This window comes from Gekko japonicus, unplaced genomic scaffold, assembly GCF_001447785.1.
Source record: "Gekko japonicus isolate JY-2015 unplaced genomic scaffold, Gekko_japonicus_V1.1 scaffold386, whole genome shotgun sequence".
Taxonomy (NCBI): Eukaryota; Metazoa; Chordata; class Lepidosauria; order Squamata; family Gekkonidae; genus Gekko; species Gekko japonicus.
The window spans coordinates 190,891-205,232 of record NW_015163100.1 but is presented as its reverse complement, the minus strand read 5'-3'; the positions used below and the strand labels follow the sequence as shown (position 1 = coordinate 205,232).

General features: G+C 51.9%; 1 protein-coding gene across 1 annotated transcript in view; it reads right to left on the bottom strand.

Annotated features, from left to right (window-relative positions):
• Nucleotides 1–1,347, bottom strand: part of SLC22A31 (solute carrier family 22 member 31) — a 14,118-nt gene extending 12,771 nt beyond the window's left edge. Inside the window, exon 1 of the mRNA XM_015406680.1 lies at nt 1,321–1,347. Within this exon, the coding sequence (XP_015262166.1) occupies nt 1,321–1,347 (27 nt within the window). The remainder of the gene's footprint in view (nt 1–1,320) is intronic.
• Nucleotides 1,348–14,342: the final 12,995 nt, after the last annotated feature.

Genomic DNA, 14,342 nt, shown 5'->3' with positions numbered 1-14,342 from the left:
TGGTGGACCTCCTGATGGCACCTGGTATTTTTGGTCACTGTGTGACAGTCAGAGTGTTGGACTGGATAGGCCATTGGCCTGATCCAACATTGGCTTCCCTTATGTTCTTATGAATTGGATAAACATATAGAGCAGAGGTCCATCAGTAGCTATTAGCCACAAGGTATAGTTAGGAACTCTCAGTCTGGGGCAAGGGATGCTCTGTAATCTTGGTGCTTGGGGGGGGCAAGAGTGGGAGGGCTTCTAGTGTCCTGGCCCCACTGGTGGACCTCCTGATGGCACCTGGTATTTTTGGCCACTGTGTGACACAGAGTGTTGGACTGGATGGGGCATTGGCCTGATCCAACATTGGCGTCTCTTATGTTCTTATGTTCTTAATCCCATTTGGGATAACACAGCTGGATAAGCATCAACAACTTCAGATATGCAGACAATCCCACTCTAATGGCAGAAAGTGAAGAGGACCGCAGGAGCCTCTTGCTAAGAGCAAAAGAGGAGAGTGCAAAAGTTGGCTTAAAACTCAACATCAAAAAACCCAAGATCCTGGCATCCGGCCCCATCACTCTTTGGCAAGTAGAACGGGAAGTCATGGAAGCAGTGACAGAATTCATGTTCCTGGGATCCAAGATCACTGCAGATGGTGACTGCAGCTGTGAAATTAAGAGACACCTGGTCCTTGGGAGGAAAGTGATGGCAAACCTAGACAGCATAATAAATAGTAGAGACATCAGTCTGCCAACAAAAGTTCGTATGGTCAAAGCGATGGTATTCTCAGTAGTACTGTATGGCTGCGAGAGTTGGACCATGAGGAAGGCCGAGCGCCAAAGAATAGATGCTTTCGAATTATGGTGCTGGAAAAGACTCTGGAGAGTCTCTTAGACTGCAAGGAGATCAAATCGGTCAATCCTAAAAGAAATCAACCCTGACCGTTCCCTGGAAGGCCAAATTCTGAAGCTGAAGCTCAAATACTTTGGCCACCCAATGAGAAGGGAGCACTCAGTGGAGAAGACCCTGGTGCTGGGAAAGACTGAAGGTCAAAGAAGAAGGGGACGGCAAAGGACGAGATGGTCAGACAGTATTATCGATGCAACTAACATGAAATTGAGCAAACTCCGTAGGACACCGGAAGACAGGAGGGCCTGGCGTGACAGGGTTCATTGGGCCACGAAGAGTTGGACTTGACTGTGCGACTGAACAACAATCACAACAATAATTTAAAGGAATTTATTCTGAGATTTTTACAAGGTGATGGAAGTAATCTTCTAAAAAACTAATTTATGCAATAGTCCAACGTAGACTCACTCACAACTTTAATGCTACCAGCTTCTGTTGCTCCCGAGGCGGCATCTCTGCTCACAGCCCTGTGGAGCTTAGAGGGAACACTGCTAGGCATGGAGATACTCTTGGAGTCGCTGAAGGCACCAGGAATCACCCAGGTAGTTTTTGGCACCCTGCGGAGTGAAGAAGAAGAAGGGGGCAGCTCTGCTGATGGGGAACCCCAACCTCCATGAGGGGTCTGGTGATTTAGAATTCCAACAAACCTCCAGGCTACAGAGAACAGGGCTACTTTGGAGGGAGGGCGGTATAGCCATAAAAGCAAGACTTAAAGTGCTACTTATCAGCTTATATGGCGATGGCAAGTTAGTCATAAAAAAGGTAAAGGTTCCCTTGCTCGAAAGCCAGTCGAATCCGACTCTAGGGTTGCGGTGCTCATCTCCGTTTCCAAGCCGAAGCGCCAGCGCTGTCCAAAGACGTTTCCGTGGTCATGTGGCTGGCATGACTAAACACCAAGGCGCATGGAATGCTGTTACCTTCCCACCAAAGTGGTACCTATTTGTCTACTTGCAATTTCTTGCTTTCAAACTGCTAGGTTGGCAGGAGCTGGAACTAGAGACGGGAGCTCACTCTGTCATGCGGCACCCGGGTCTCGAACTATTGAACTACTGACCTTCCACAGCCTGCAGTTCAGCGTCTTAACCACTTGAGCCACCGCAGCTCCCAAAAGTTAGTCATAGCAGCAGACATAACTACAAAATACAATTGGCAGTTATTACAATTTGGCGAAGCACAGGCTATTGATAGTGGCATTGGGCACAGGGTCTTAGTGTTGGAATTGCAACACAGAGTTAAATGTTGTTTGTTAGGAAACAGGATGTTACGTTACATAATGTATTCAACGGCCAGAAAGTTTGTGGGAGTTGTTTACCCTAATGAAGTGACCTGTAACCTTTGTATTGGTCAACTAACATCTTGTTTGTGGAAATGCTTTGATCTAGCATCAATGTATTCACAAGGTTTATGGCCCTTTGTGTGAACCAAAGAGGAAGTTCTCTTCTAGAAGCCAAGACAGATAGAAAGATGTAGCTGTTAGCATATATTACTGAGAGGAACTGTAAGCATGTAACCTTTTATTTTATTTCTTTTATCCAAAGTACCCTACCCATGTTTTATTTCGTTTTTATAGTAAAGATATTTTTCTTTTACTAAGCGTGGCTCTTGAGTTTGCAATACGACCATTGACCCTGAATCAAAGAATCCCAACACTTAGTGTGCCAGATGCGGCTCCTTAACTAAAGGCCTGGTGGAAGAGCGCTGTCTTACAGGCCCTGCGGAATTGTAAGAGGTCCCGCAGGGCCTTCGTATCTTTCTTCACTTTAAGATCACAAAAAGGGGGTTCTAAATCCAAGGGCCACTCTGTGGTTACAGAATGGTTGGCTTGAGAGAAATGCTCTCCTGTGGCCAGCAGATGGCATTCAAGTACCAGCAAAGCAGGCCTTGGCAAACCGGCAACTGGACTCCACTCCCCTTTTTGTGGTGGTTGCCGTGGTCGTGGCCATCCGAGGAATATTGGTCAGTGGCACAGCGCAGGTAGGATCTGCCGCCCTTTTCTCTACTGGCACACCCCTCCCCCCTCCCGTGGATTTCTTCACTGAAGAGGTTCAGGGAGTGTAAGGCCCCCTCAGCACAAGAGATTGTATAGTTTTGGGGCATGAAAAGTGCTTGCAATTATGTTAATTTTGAAGGATACGTTTCAAAATCAAGCTGGCATTCTTTAATGCAGTTTGCAATGCATCTGAGATGATCGGTGTGTTAAACGGCTCTTAAATGTATTTGCAAAACGTGGTACTTTTATATTGTCTCCCCCTGCAGTCCAAAACATCTAAAGAAAACAACAGCCATGGCTGAAATGCTGAAATTTTAATTAGAAGAAGAAGAGATTGGATTTATACCCCGCCCTTCACTTGGAGTCTCAGAGCGGCTTACAAACTCCTTTCCCTTCCCCTCCCCACAACAGACACCCTGTGAGGTGGGCGGGGCTGAGAGAACTCTGACACAGACTGCTCTTTTTCAAGGACAGCTGTGCCAGAGCTTGTGACTGACCCAAGGTCACATCAGCAGCTGCAAGTGGAGGAGTGGGGAATCAAACCCGGTTCTCCCGGATTAGAGTCCGCGCCAGAGGTCTATTTCGGGGGGGAACGCGGGGGATCGCAGTTCCCCCGGGTGAGGGGCGGGGGGCGGGGCACACGACGAAGCCCCACCCCCTGCTTCCGGTCGCCCTGCTTCCAGCCCTCATTCAGCCAGGAGGAGGCAGGAGAAGAGGGAGGGTAAGTTGCTTCCTCCCCGTCTCTCCCCATCCCTGCCTGCCTGGGACCAGGGAGGGCCTTGGCGGGGCTTCCTCACATTCCCGCTGGCCTTGCAGGTCCACCGCCGGGCCCCTTATGTCAGGGGGTGTGGCATATGCTAATGAGTTATGCTAATGAGTTCCCCTAGCTCTTTTTCTACGAAACGACCCCTGGTCCGCGCACTTAACCACTACACCAAACTGGCTCTCTAGAGCCTCAACTCTCACTGACACCTGTTTCAGAGCCAGTTTGGTGTAGTGGTTCAGTGTGCGGACTCTAATCTGGGAGAACTGGGTTTGATGCCCCACTCCTCCACTTGCACCTGGCTGGATGGCCTTGGGCAAGCCGTAGCTCTGATAAGGGCTGTTCTTGAAAAAGAGCCGTTTCTGTCAAGAGCTCTCTCAGCCCCACCCATCTCCCAGGGTGTCTGTTGTGGGGAGAGGAAGGGAAAGGAGTTTGCAAACCGCTCTGAGAGACCTTTGAGTAGTGAAGGGCCATGGGGGATAAATCCAATCTCTTCTTCGTCTTCGTGGGGTGGGGTGGGTCTTGCGTAGCGAAGGCCACTTTCCGAAAGCAGGGGGGGGTCTCCACACCTTGTTCAGCCGGGTTACACAAAACACTGGGAGGTTCCACAAAATGCCAGGAGGGGCCAAGCAAAGGGTCTGCTTCCCAGGGGTGCTCCCTGAGGATACAAAGGGGACGCCTCCAGAGCTCCTCTGCTCCTGTGTAAGGCGGGAGGGAAACATTTCTGGCTGTTTGCTTTGGGGGAGATGCCAGGGGTCGCCAAGGAACACACGAGTGGGCCCGGTGGTGGCCAAAGACACCCCTTTGGGGACAAGTGTGGTCCCCAGAGAGGTTAGCCAAGAGCTGGGGGAGGTGGGGTCAGCAGGGAAGACCACCGGGAGGGGGGAAGGACTGAATCTTTTTGCTCCTCAAGCTGAGACAGCCGAGACTGGTCTCACGGGCAAGTGGAAGGAAGCAGGCGTTCTTAGGAGACCTAAGAGCAAGCGGCGGGAGGGACGCCGGAGGGCTGGCAGAGAATTCAAGACCTCCTTCCGTGGGGAAGGACGACGGGGGGGGGGAGTGGAGAAACAAAGTGAATCTTCCGCCAAAACCAGGGTGCCCAGGAGGTCACTCAGGGGTTAAGGACACCCCCAGCATCTTGTTGCTGCCAAGAACTCTGCACGTGCTCTGAAGCACGTGCTTCAGGCTGGTATCTGACCAAGGGAGTGCTGACTCTTGGCAGCACCCCCCCCCCGCAAAACCTGGTTGGTCTCCAAGGTGTTCCGTGGCTTCCGCCTAGCCAGCCTAGGTCACCCATCCTTAGCTGAGTCAGGCTGACTGTGTTGCTTTTTATTTTGGACTTGCCGTGTCTGTTTCTCTCTCTGTATGTGTTCCCCTCCCTTGCCTGTATTTCTGCTCTGCCTTTCCCCCACCCTTGTGTGAGTGTGTGTGGGCACGTGTGTGCATGTGAGGCGGAGGAGACGAGGGGGGGGCTGCTCAGGGCAGGGCCGAGGCCACCGATGGCACCGCAGGGCCACTGGCTGGGCGGCGGCTGCCGCTTCCCATGTCGTCAAGAGGGCCCACTGATCCATACCGAGGTGGCTAGTGGCGATGTCGCCTTGTCAGCCCACATATGTCCATCGCCTGTGATCAGTGAGTGATGCGCCACGGAGCAGACGCAATGCCAAGCGAACCGGAGGCAGACGGGGAGGGCCCCCAGGTAGAGACGCCCCAGTGGGGGGGCTCACCTATCACGTGGTGTTGGGTGATAGTGAGATATTGAAAAAATGGTATTTAGCAGAGATAAGATAGTCCAGCAGAGCCAGAGTAAAATAATTCAGACTCAGAGTCCATGTGTGATTAAAATATAAAGTTTTTACTAAATTCTAGCATGGGGAAGGGTAACTGGGATGAAAATAACAACAGAGCATAATCGGCTACATCCTTACTCTACAAAGACAAAACTAGAAGAGGGAGATTATGGCTGCTCTTCTTCTTCTTCAGAACACCAAACAAAGATGGGAAGAGAAGCCATAAAATGGTAATACATAGGGGTCATTTCGTAGAAAAAGAGCTCTGGAACTCATTAGCATAACTCATATGCCACACCCCCTGACATCAGGGGCCCGGTGGTGGACACAGAGCATAATCGGCTGCATCCTTACTCTACAAAGACAAAACCAGAAGAGAGAGATTATAGCTACTCTTCTTCTTCTTCGGAACGCCAAACAAAGACGGGAAGAGAAGCCATAAAATGGTAATACACCTTGACACTTTAGTCCCAATCAAATCCCTAGATCAGGGAGAAAATTCCCGGGCTTTCTACAGCTAAAGAACATTGGTTACATGAGAAACATGTGACTTCCTGTGAGTAACATAAACAAACATTTAACCCCAGATATACTGAGTGTTTTCAACTTGTAATACCCAACACCCCTTTCTCAAGTTATAACACAAAAGTCAGGCAGATTCAAACACTGCGCACTTAACCACGACACCAAACAAGGCAGGAAATTCACAAATACCTCCCCCCCACACCTCCAGTGGCCACTGTTCCACGACCAGAAGATGATAAAAACCTCTCCAGGATCCTCAACCAAACTGGCCTGGAGAAAAATGGCTTCCTGACCCCAAAGTGACAATCAGCATTTCCCTGGGCATGTAAGAAAGGGCCACAAGGACTAAGCACTGAGGCAACCCTTCCTGCCCTCCCTCTCATGATCTGCCTGCGTTCACAGGATCCGCATTGCTGTCACGTGGCCATCTGGCCTCTGTTTGAAAACCTCCCAAGAAGGAAGAAGAGAAGAGAAGAGATTGGATTTATACCCCGCCCTTCACTACCCAAAGGTGTTTCAGAGCGGCTGACAAACTCCACCACCTCCTGAGGAAGCCTGTTCCACTGCTCTAATTGTCAGGAAGTTCTTCCTGATGTTTAGCTGGAAACTCTTCTGATTTAATTTCAACCCGTTGGTTCTGGTCTCTCTCTCTCTCCCTTTCACCACACAATCCTTCTTGGAGCCAGTGTGGTGTGGAGTAGTAGTTAAGAGTGTCAAACTAGTATCTGGGAGACCCAGGTTCGATTCCCCACTGGGGCCAGGGAAGATTGTTGGGTGACCTTGGGCCAGTCACGCACTCTTAGCCTAACCTACCTCACAGGGCTGTTGTCAGGAGGTGAGGAGAGCAGTGTCAGCCGCTTGGGGTTCCCACTGGAGAGAAAGGTGGGGTGCAAGTGGACTAAATACATAAAAATTTGGCCCCATCAGACAAAAGTCCTGTTTGACTCGAAAGCATGCATCCTGCACTTAAAAAGGTCCCTGGTCCACCTGAAGCTGGCAGGAGGCTGAGAGACAATTATTTATTTATTTATTTATTAAATTTATATCCCGCCCTCCCCAAACGGGCTCAGGGCGGCTAACAAAGAGGCTTATGCCATGGTTGAACAACTAAAATCAGAATAAAACAATCCATCACAAACAAAGTGCCGGTGCTCTAGATACTAATTCCTATCAGTCCAAGAGATTGGATTTATACCCCGCGCTTCACTTGGAGTCTCAGGGCGGCCTACAAACTCCTTTCCCTTCCACCACAGACACCCTGTGAGGTAGGTGGGGCAGATAGAGAGCTCTCTCGCAGACTGCCCTTGAGAGAACAGCTCTGAAAGAACTTTTGACTGACCCAAGGTCACCCAGCAGCTGCAAGTGGAGGAGTGGGGAATCAAACCCGGTTCTCCCAGATTAGCGTCCACGCACTTAACCACGACACCAGGAGGAAAAAGGGCTAGTTGTATTTTAGCAACCGTGCAGGCACTAACTGGCATTCCGGCTTTTGGGCAACACTTCGGACCACTCTGAGATGGAAAGTCTGCCGCGACTCCACTTTCGGCCCCGAACGTTCTAGTTCCGAATTCGGGGCTGGAGGGCCGGGGCCAGGCAACGAGCTTCAGGACTTCCCCACACACACACACAACCTGGCCCTGGAGCCCAGCAGGAGGTCCCAGATGCACCCCCAGCGTTTCCCAGGCGCCAGGGCTGGGGGCAGCCAGTCCTTACCACACCAGCCACCCAAACTACCAAGGGAGCTTTGCCCCCATTCCCCTGGCCTCTAACTGGCGACTGTCTTTGCTGTCTGCCATGAAGGCATCGCAGGGACAGATCTTCCCCAGTGGGGGACAGGCACACCCCCCCCACAGGGCTGCTGTAGCTCCCCGGAGGGGGGCCCTCTGGCCGAAGACGGCGGCCTCTCCCCCTCCCTCCCAGGAGGCCCCTTGATCCTCTGGCGCCCGTCTGACCCTAATGCGCGGTGGCAGGAGGGGAGGCGAGCAGATGTTCCCTGCCACTGGCACCCAGGAACTTGGGCGAAGTGGGTCAGGCTGGGGTTGGCGTGTCAGGAGAGGGAGGGGAGATCATGTCAAATCGCCTTTGACAAGGGGAGAAGAGGGGCAGGCGCAGCACCACTGGGGGCAAGTGACGCATGTTCTCTCAGCCGCGGGCTGGCTCAGTTCTGGGGACTTTTCATGCCTCTGTCCAGGCCTGTAGCGAGAAATTGGGGGGGGGGGGATAGATTAGGTGGCAAGCAAACTCGGCGAACGTCAGGCAGCAAAAACCTACATTTCTGGTGCCTAAAAGGGGCTTTTAGAATTAATTTTATTTCCTTTTCCTAAACTTCTCAATAGGGTCACGTGCTGATCCGTCATCCGGGGACTGGACCAGTGTTCCCTCTAAGCTGAGTTAGTGTGAGCTAGCTCACCATTTTTTAGCCTCCAGCTCACACATTTTTGCCTTAGCTCAGGACGGATGGCTCCAGAGCAAACTGATTTACGCAGCAGCCACAGCGCTCACTCACTGGCAGTCCTGATTTTTAAATTGTGGTCTTTTAGGTGTGTTTCATCATTGTGGTTTAATGTGCATTGTAAGCAATGCTCCCTCTGAGCTGTGGAGTCTTGTGAGCAAAAATACTGCTTTGTGAGCCACTGGCATGAAAGTTGTGAGCGAGCGGTTTGGCTACGGCATCAATCGGTTTGCTCTGGAGCAATCCTTCCTGAGCCGAAGACAAAAATGTGTGAGCTGGAGGCTAAAAAACTGTGAGCTGGCTCACACTAACTCAGCTTAGAGGGAACACTGCAATGCCTTGAGTTCTGAAAGGTCGGAAGGTGGCTAAAAATGTTTTAAATTGATGAAATAAATATTGGCTCGACCACCCAAAGGTGGGACCTGCTCTACTCTTTCCTCCCCACTTGGCGAGAAGGATCAAGATGAGTCACCGTGTTCGGCTATCTGGAGCAGCAGAAAAGAGCCAGAGTCCAGCAGCACTTTCAAAATTAACAACATTTGTGGCAGTGTTATGTACTGGGACTGAATCATCCCTGACTGAATCACCCCAGAGACGGGCTGAGCTTGGAGCAGAAGAACAATAGCCTGCCAGGACTCTGGAAGTAACCAATCAAGTAGCAATGTTATGTAAATAGCCAATCACGGAGTGGAGTGTGTTTGGGTGTGGCAATGGCATGCTGTTTAACAGAGCTGAGGCTCTGGAGTCTTGTCTTGTGCTCGCTGCATTCACTAATAAAGTAGATCTGATCGCTAGGCTTGTGGTCTGCTCATCCGTGGAACCCACCATTTAACAGGCAGGGAAGGAGCTTGTGTGAGTCGCCGCTCACTTCTTCAGGCTGCCTGCAAGTTCCCCCTGAAGTCTGGTTAAGGAACAGGGCTAGGGAGCTTTTGGTTTTTACAGTAAAATCAGAGCTGGCAACTTTAGAGGAGGGCCCGCAGTGTTCCTAGATGGATTCTGACGCGTTTCTGGAGTGTGGAAACGGCCACTTATTTGGTATGAAGGATGTCTATGTGAGCATTCTAACCTTGCATCCACGGGGAGTTCAGTCTGACTTGACGTCTCGCTTGTGTGGCGTGTCAGCCCACTCACCCCGATGTCCACTGCAGGGCACGGCCCTGGAAAGACACAAGAGTTTCCCACCAGGAGGAAAAAAACGGGCAGTGATGCCTCCAGGAGAAGGGGTAGGTGGTGGCAGGAGGAACACGGGGCCCACAGGGGCAACAGCCTCCAGCCCCAATGCTCCTCGGTTCAAACCCCCCCCCCAAGGTGCAATTCAGCCTCCTCTGCACATCACACCCAAATAGCGCCGCTGTGGTCCCGGCGCACCCAAGCTAGGCAAGCCGTGTGTTGCTTTCAGGCAGAGTTGACGGAGTTGCAAAAATGTGGATCGCAAGCGAGGAGGAAGTGGCGCCTGCCGTCTTCACAGCACTTAGCACCCTGTTGGCACCGAATAAACAGGAGGCAACTCGAGAGCGTTCCTGTCACTACAACTCAGGGCCTGAGGACGGGACCAGGCAGGAGAAGAGAGGGCCTTTCTCGCAAGCTCCCTGCTGCTTAGAGGGTGTTGGGTAATCCTTTTATTTTTAAAGTAAATCAGCAGAGTAAATCAGCAGAGTAAATCAGCAGAGTATTAAAGAGGCAGAGTCCATGGTGTGTTTAAATATAAAAGTTTACTACAACCTAGCATGGGGAAAAGGTATACGGGATGTAAAATAACAAAGAGCTATATTCCTACATCCTTACAGCTAGACAGAACATGGCAGAAGAGCAATGGAGACTAACTTCTCCTTCTTGCTCAGGACAAAGAACCATAAAATGCTAATACTTGGCACTTTGGTCTCCAATCAGAACAACAAACTAGATCTGAAGTTGCCGGGCTTTCTAACTCTCTAAACTTATTGGTTACAAACAAACATGTGATTTAGTAAACAGTATTAACCCAGTAAATACTGAAGAAGAAGTGTTTTAACTTGTAACACCCAACAGAGGGGGAGGGAAAAACCCTCTTTGGGGTCTGGCCTGCAGGCCTCCTTCCGAGGCCCCGGTCGCAGAAAGCTCCCGGCGGGCAGGCCGAGCCCCAACCATGCTGGGGGTGCTGCAGGGGGTGCCCAGCATATACCTGGCCCACCCGTGGCACTGTGGGAGGGGGGCCATGGGGGAGCCTGGGTCCGAGGGGCTGCTTGGTTCAGCTTGGCCCTGGGCTGTGTGGGCAGAGCTGTGTGTGGACTGGGACTGCATGCGGCCGGCCGCACAGGCAGGTCTCTGCCCCAAGCTGCTACCAATCTGTTTAGACGGGGAGGGGGGGAGAGCCGAGGCTGAGATGAGGATGGAGCCAGAGGGGCAGCCAGGGAGGGGGCTTCTCTGCCGCAGCAAAAGCAACCGAGTTCTGTGTGGTGCTTTCAAGATGACCAGGCGGACCAGAGCAGGAACTTTTGTGGACTAAAGGCCACTGCATGAAGTGTTGGTTTCAGCTGGCACCGGTGTGTGTGTGTGTGTGTGAGAGAGAGAACGGTGGGGTCAAACAGCAATGCAAGCCAGAGGTGCAAAGTGAGGCCCTCCTTGATACATGGGAGCATGCAGGCCAGCCTCTTGGGAGGGGGGGTTATGGCAGGCAGAGGCCAGGCTGCTCGGCTTAGGAGGTGTTTTCCAGGTCCAACAGCAGACACACACACCCCGCCCAGCAGTCCATATGGACCACCGGACTTTAGCCTTATGTCCAAGCCCCATCCAGGGCAAAGGGGTGTGGGACAGCCGTGCCCATTCCATCCAAAAGTGGCCTGTGGGACCTACGGCAGCCTAGTGGTGACCAAATCAGAGGAGAGTCGGGGAGGGGGGGGGCTCTGCCACAAGGCTCTCTGGATGACCTTCAGCCAGTCACCCTTTCTCAGCCTAGCCTACCTTTCAGGGCTTGTCTGAGCATAAGACTTGGGGAGGGGGAACCTTGGAGGAAGGCTGGGAATCCAGTGCACCCTCTAAGCTGCGGAGCCTTGTGAGCAAGAGCTCTACTTTGCGAGCTCCTGGCATGAAAGTTCTCAGCGAGCCGTTTGGCTACTGCCCAAGTGAGTTTGCTCTGGAGCCCTCCTTCCTGACCCAAGACAAAAATGTGTCAGCCGGAGGCTAAAAAACTGTGAGCTGGCTCACACTCACTCAGCTTGGAGGGAACACTGGTTGGGATAGAAATGAGAGAGACTGATAGGCTGCAGGGAGCGGCGGGTCAGTCCTTCTGGTCTGAAAGATGCCACAGGACTCTACATTTGTTCTTCTGGGCGCAAAGGCAGTCTGTAGCATGGGAGCAGTCTGCTGGCTGGCACACAACTTCCTCCCAGTGTAGAACGCAGCGCCAGGGAGAAGGTGAGCACCCCTCCCATCCCCTACAAACAAATACACACACACACACACAGAGACGGAGTGCAGAAAGAGATTCAGTCCTTCTGGTCTGAAAGATGCCAGGGGACTCTACGTTTGTTCTTCTGGGCGCAAAGGCAGTCTCTAGCACGGGAGCAGTCTGTTGGCTGGCACATGGCCCCCTCCCAGTGTAGAAGGCAGCGCCAGGGAGGAGGTGAGCACCCCTCCCATCCCCTGCAAACAAATACACACAGAGACGGAGTGCAGAAAGAGATCCGCAGCCATTCCTGGCAAACAACCACTCTGCCACTGAATGCCGGAGCAGAAGTAGCAATAAAGGCACCCGAGCCTAGAATTTTATATGGCAATAAAACATAATGTCAGACATAAAGAGCGCAGGCAGCTCCCGTCACTGGAGGGGGAACCGGCTTCCCTTCCACGCACAAGCAGAGACGCCAGCAGCAGCTGGGGAGAAAGGGCGGTGTGGGGGATGGAGAAAGAGAGAGTTCCCCAACACCCAGAAAGGGATCTGCCCCCAGGGTGGGCCTCATCTTACCCATTTGCCAGCTAGCTGCCCATCGGGGCTGAGGGTCTGGGGCCCCAGACGCCGAGCGCCAGGCAGGGCGGCTGACTTCCCCCACACCAATCAAAAAGCGAAGCTCCCCTGCAAATGTTAAGCTCCTCTGAATGCCCTGAGACTTGCCAAACTGCTCTTGGTCTGGCCAGGAGGCCAAGCTGGACGTAGGAAAGGTGAAGCCGTCAAAATACCAAGCAGCTCATTTGCAATTAGTGCACATAGTCTCTGCCGCATCCCCCAATATGTTCCTCCTTCCATTCGTCTGGGACCACAGTTTGGTGTAGTCTGGGAGCCAGTTTGGTGTCGTGGTTAAGTGCACAGTCTGGGAGAACCGGGTTTGATTCCCCACTCCTCCACTTGCACCTGCTGGATGACCTTGGGCGAGCCATACTTCTGATAAAAGCTGTCCTTAAAAAAGAGCAGTTTCTCTCAGAGTTCTCTTGCCCCCCCCTACCTCACAGGGTGTCTATTGTGGGGAGGGGAAGGGAAAGGAGTTTGTAAACCGCTCTGAGACACCTTTGGGTAGTGAAGGGCCATGGGGTATAAATCCAATCTCTTCCTCTTCTACATTGCCCTCCTCTGTAAGTTTTGTGCAAGAAGGTCTGTCAGATTTATGGTTGCACATGGGCATTTGTGTCACATGAAAGGTGTTGGAGAGTGGGATCTGGTGCCGCTGCAGCACAGGCGCCGTCTGGCCGAAGAAGGCAACGAATATGGAACAAGCATTTCTGGTTCAGAAGCACTGAGAATCCCTGGGATGAACGTGGGTTAGAATTGCCAAAAGCACGGTGCATTTCTGTGAGGCTGCCCGAGTCAGGGTAGCCAGAACCCCATGAACAAAGTTGGATCCAGTGGTCCAAACTGCGGACCCTTCCCCTCTTCCCCACCTAAGCCTTGGAACACGGATTCCCAGAGTTTTATTTATTTATTTATTTGTTCAATTCATATCCCACCAGAGCAGCCTCAGGGCAGCTTACATAAAATGCAGTTGCTAAAACAACAATATAAATAAAAAGCATAAAAACACAACATCAGGTGCTAGTAAACAATTTAAATGGCGATGGCGAAAGCAGGGTAGCATTCACAGACTAATAAACGTAGTTGCCAGTATTTGATTTTAAAGTCGGCGAAGCTCAGGCTGTTGGTGGTGGTATCGGGCACAGGGCCTTAGTGTGCCGGGTGTAGCTCCTTAACTAAAGGCCTGGTGGAAGAGCTCCGTCTCGCAGGCCCTGCGGAACTGTAAGCTAAGGGCTGTGTGGGTCGAGGGGGTGGTGATCTGGGCTGAGGGGGCAAAATCAGGTCCTTTTTCCTTCAGTGTAGCTCCCCTGGCGGAAAAGATGAGAGTGGCGATTCTGTCCTTAACCCCCATTGCTATCAGTCCACACCAAGTCCTATCAACCCTGGGAATCAGAAAGGAGTGAGAAGAGATTGGATTCTACCCCACCCTTCACTACCCGAAGGAGTCTCAGAGCGGCTTACAAACTCCTTTTTCTCCCCCTCCCCACAACAGGCACCCTGTGAGGTAGGTGGGGCTGAGAGAACTCTTTCAAGGACTGCTCTTAAGAGAACAGCTCTGAGAGAACTTGTGACAGACCCAAGGCCACCCAGCTGGCTGCATGTGGAGGCGTGGGGAATCAAACCTGATTCTCCCAGATTATAGTCTGTGCTTCTACCCACTACACCAAACTGGCTCTCAAGAAAGGGAACAGAAGAAAGATCCACATCCATCAGCTCCTTCTGCTGACAGGTTGCCGGATCCAACCTGTTGTCCCTTCTGCATTTGTAAGCAAACAATAAAGATGACCTGGAAAAGCTCTGCCCACTTCTTGCCTTTGGATAATGAAAGCAAAACTGAGAACTATGACACACCTGAGACCCCGCTCTTTGCAGCCAGCCTTTCTTTCTGGCTGGACTACCATCTTTAGGGCATGTTGTAGGGCTGTCTTTCAGCTATGCTCCTGCAG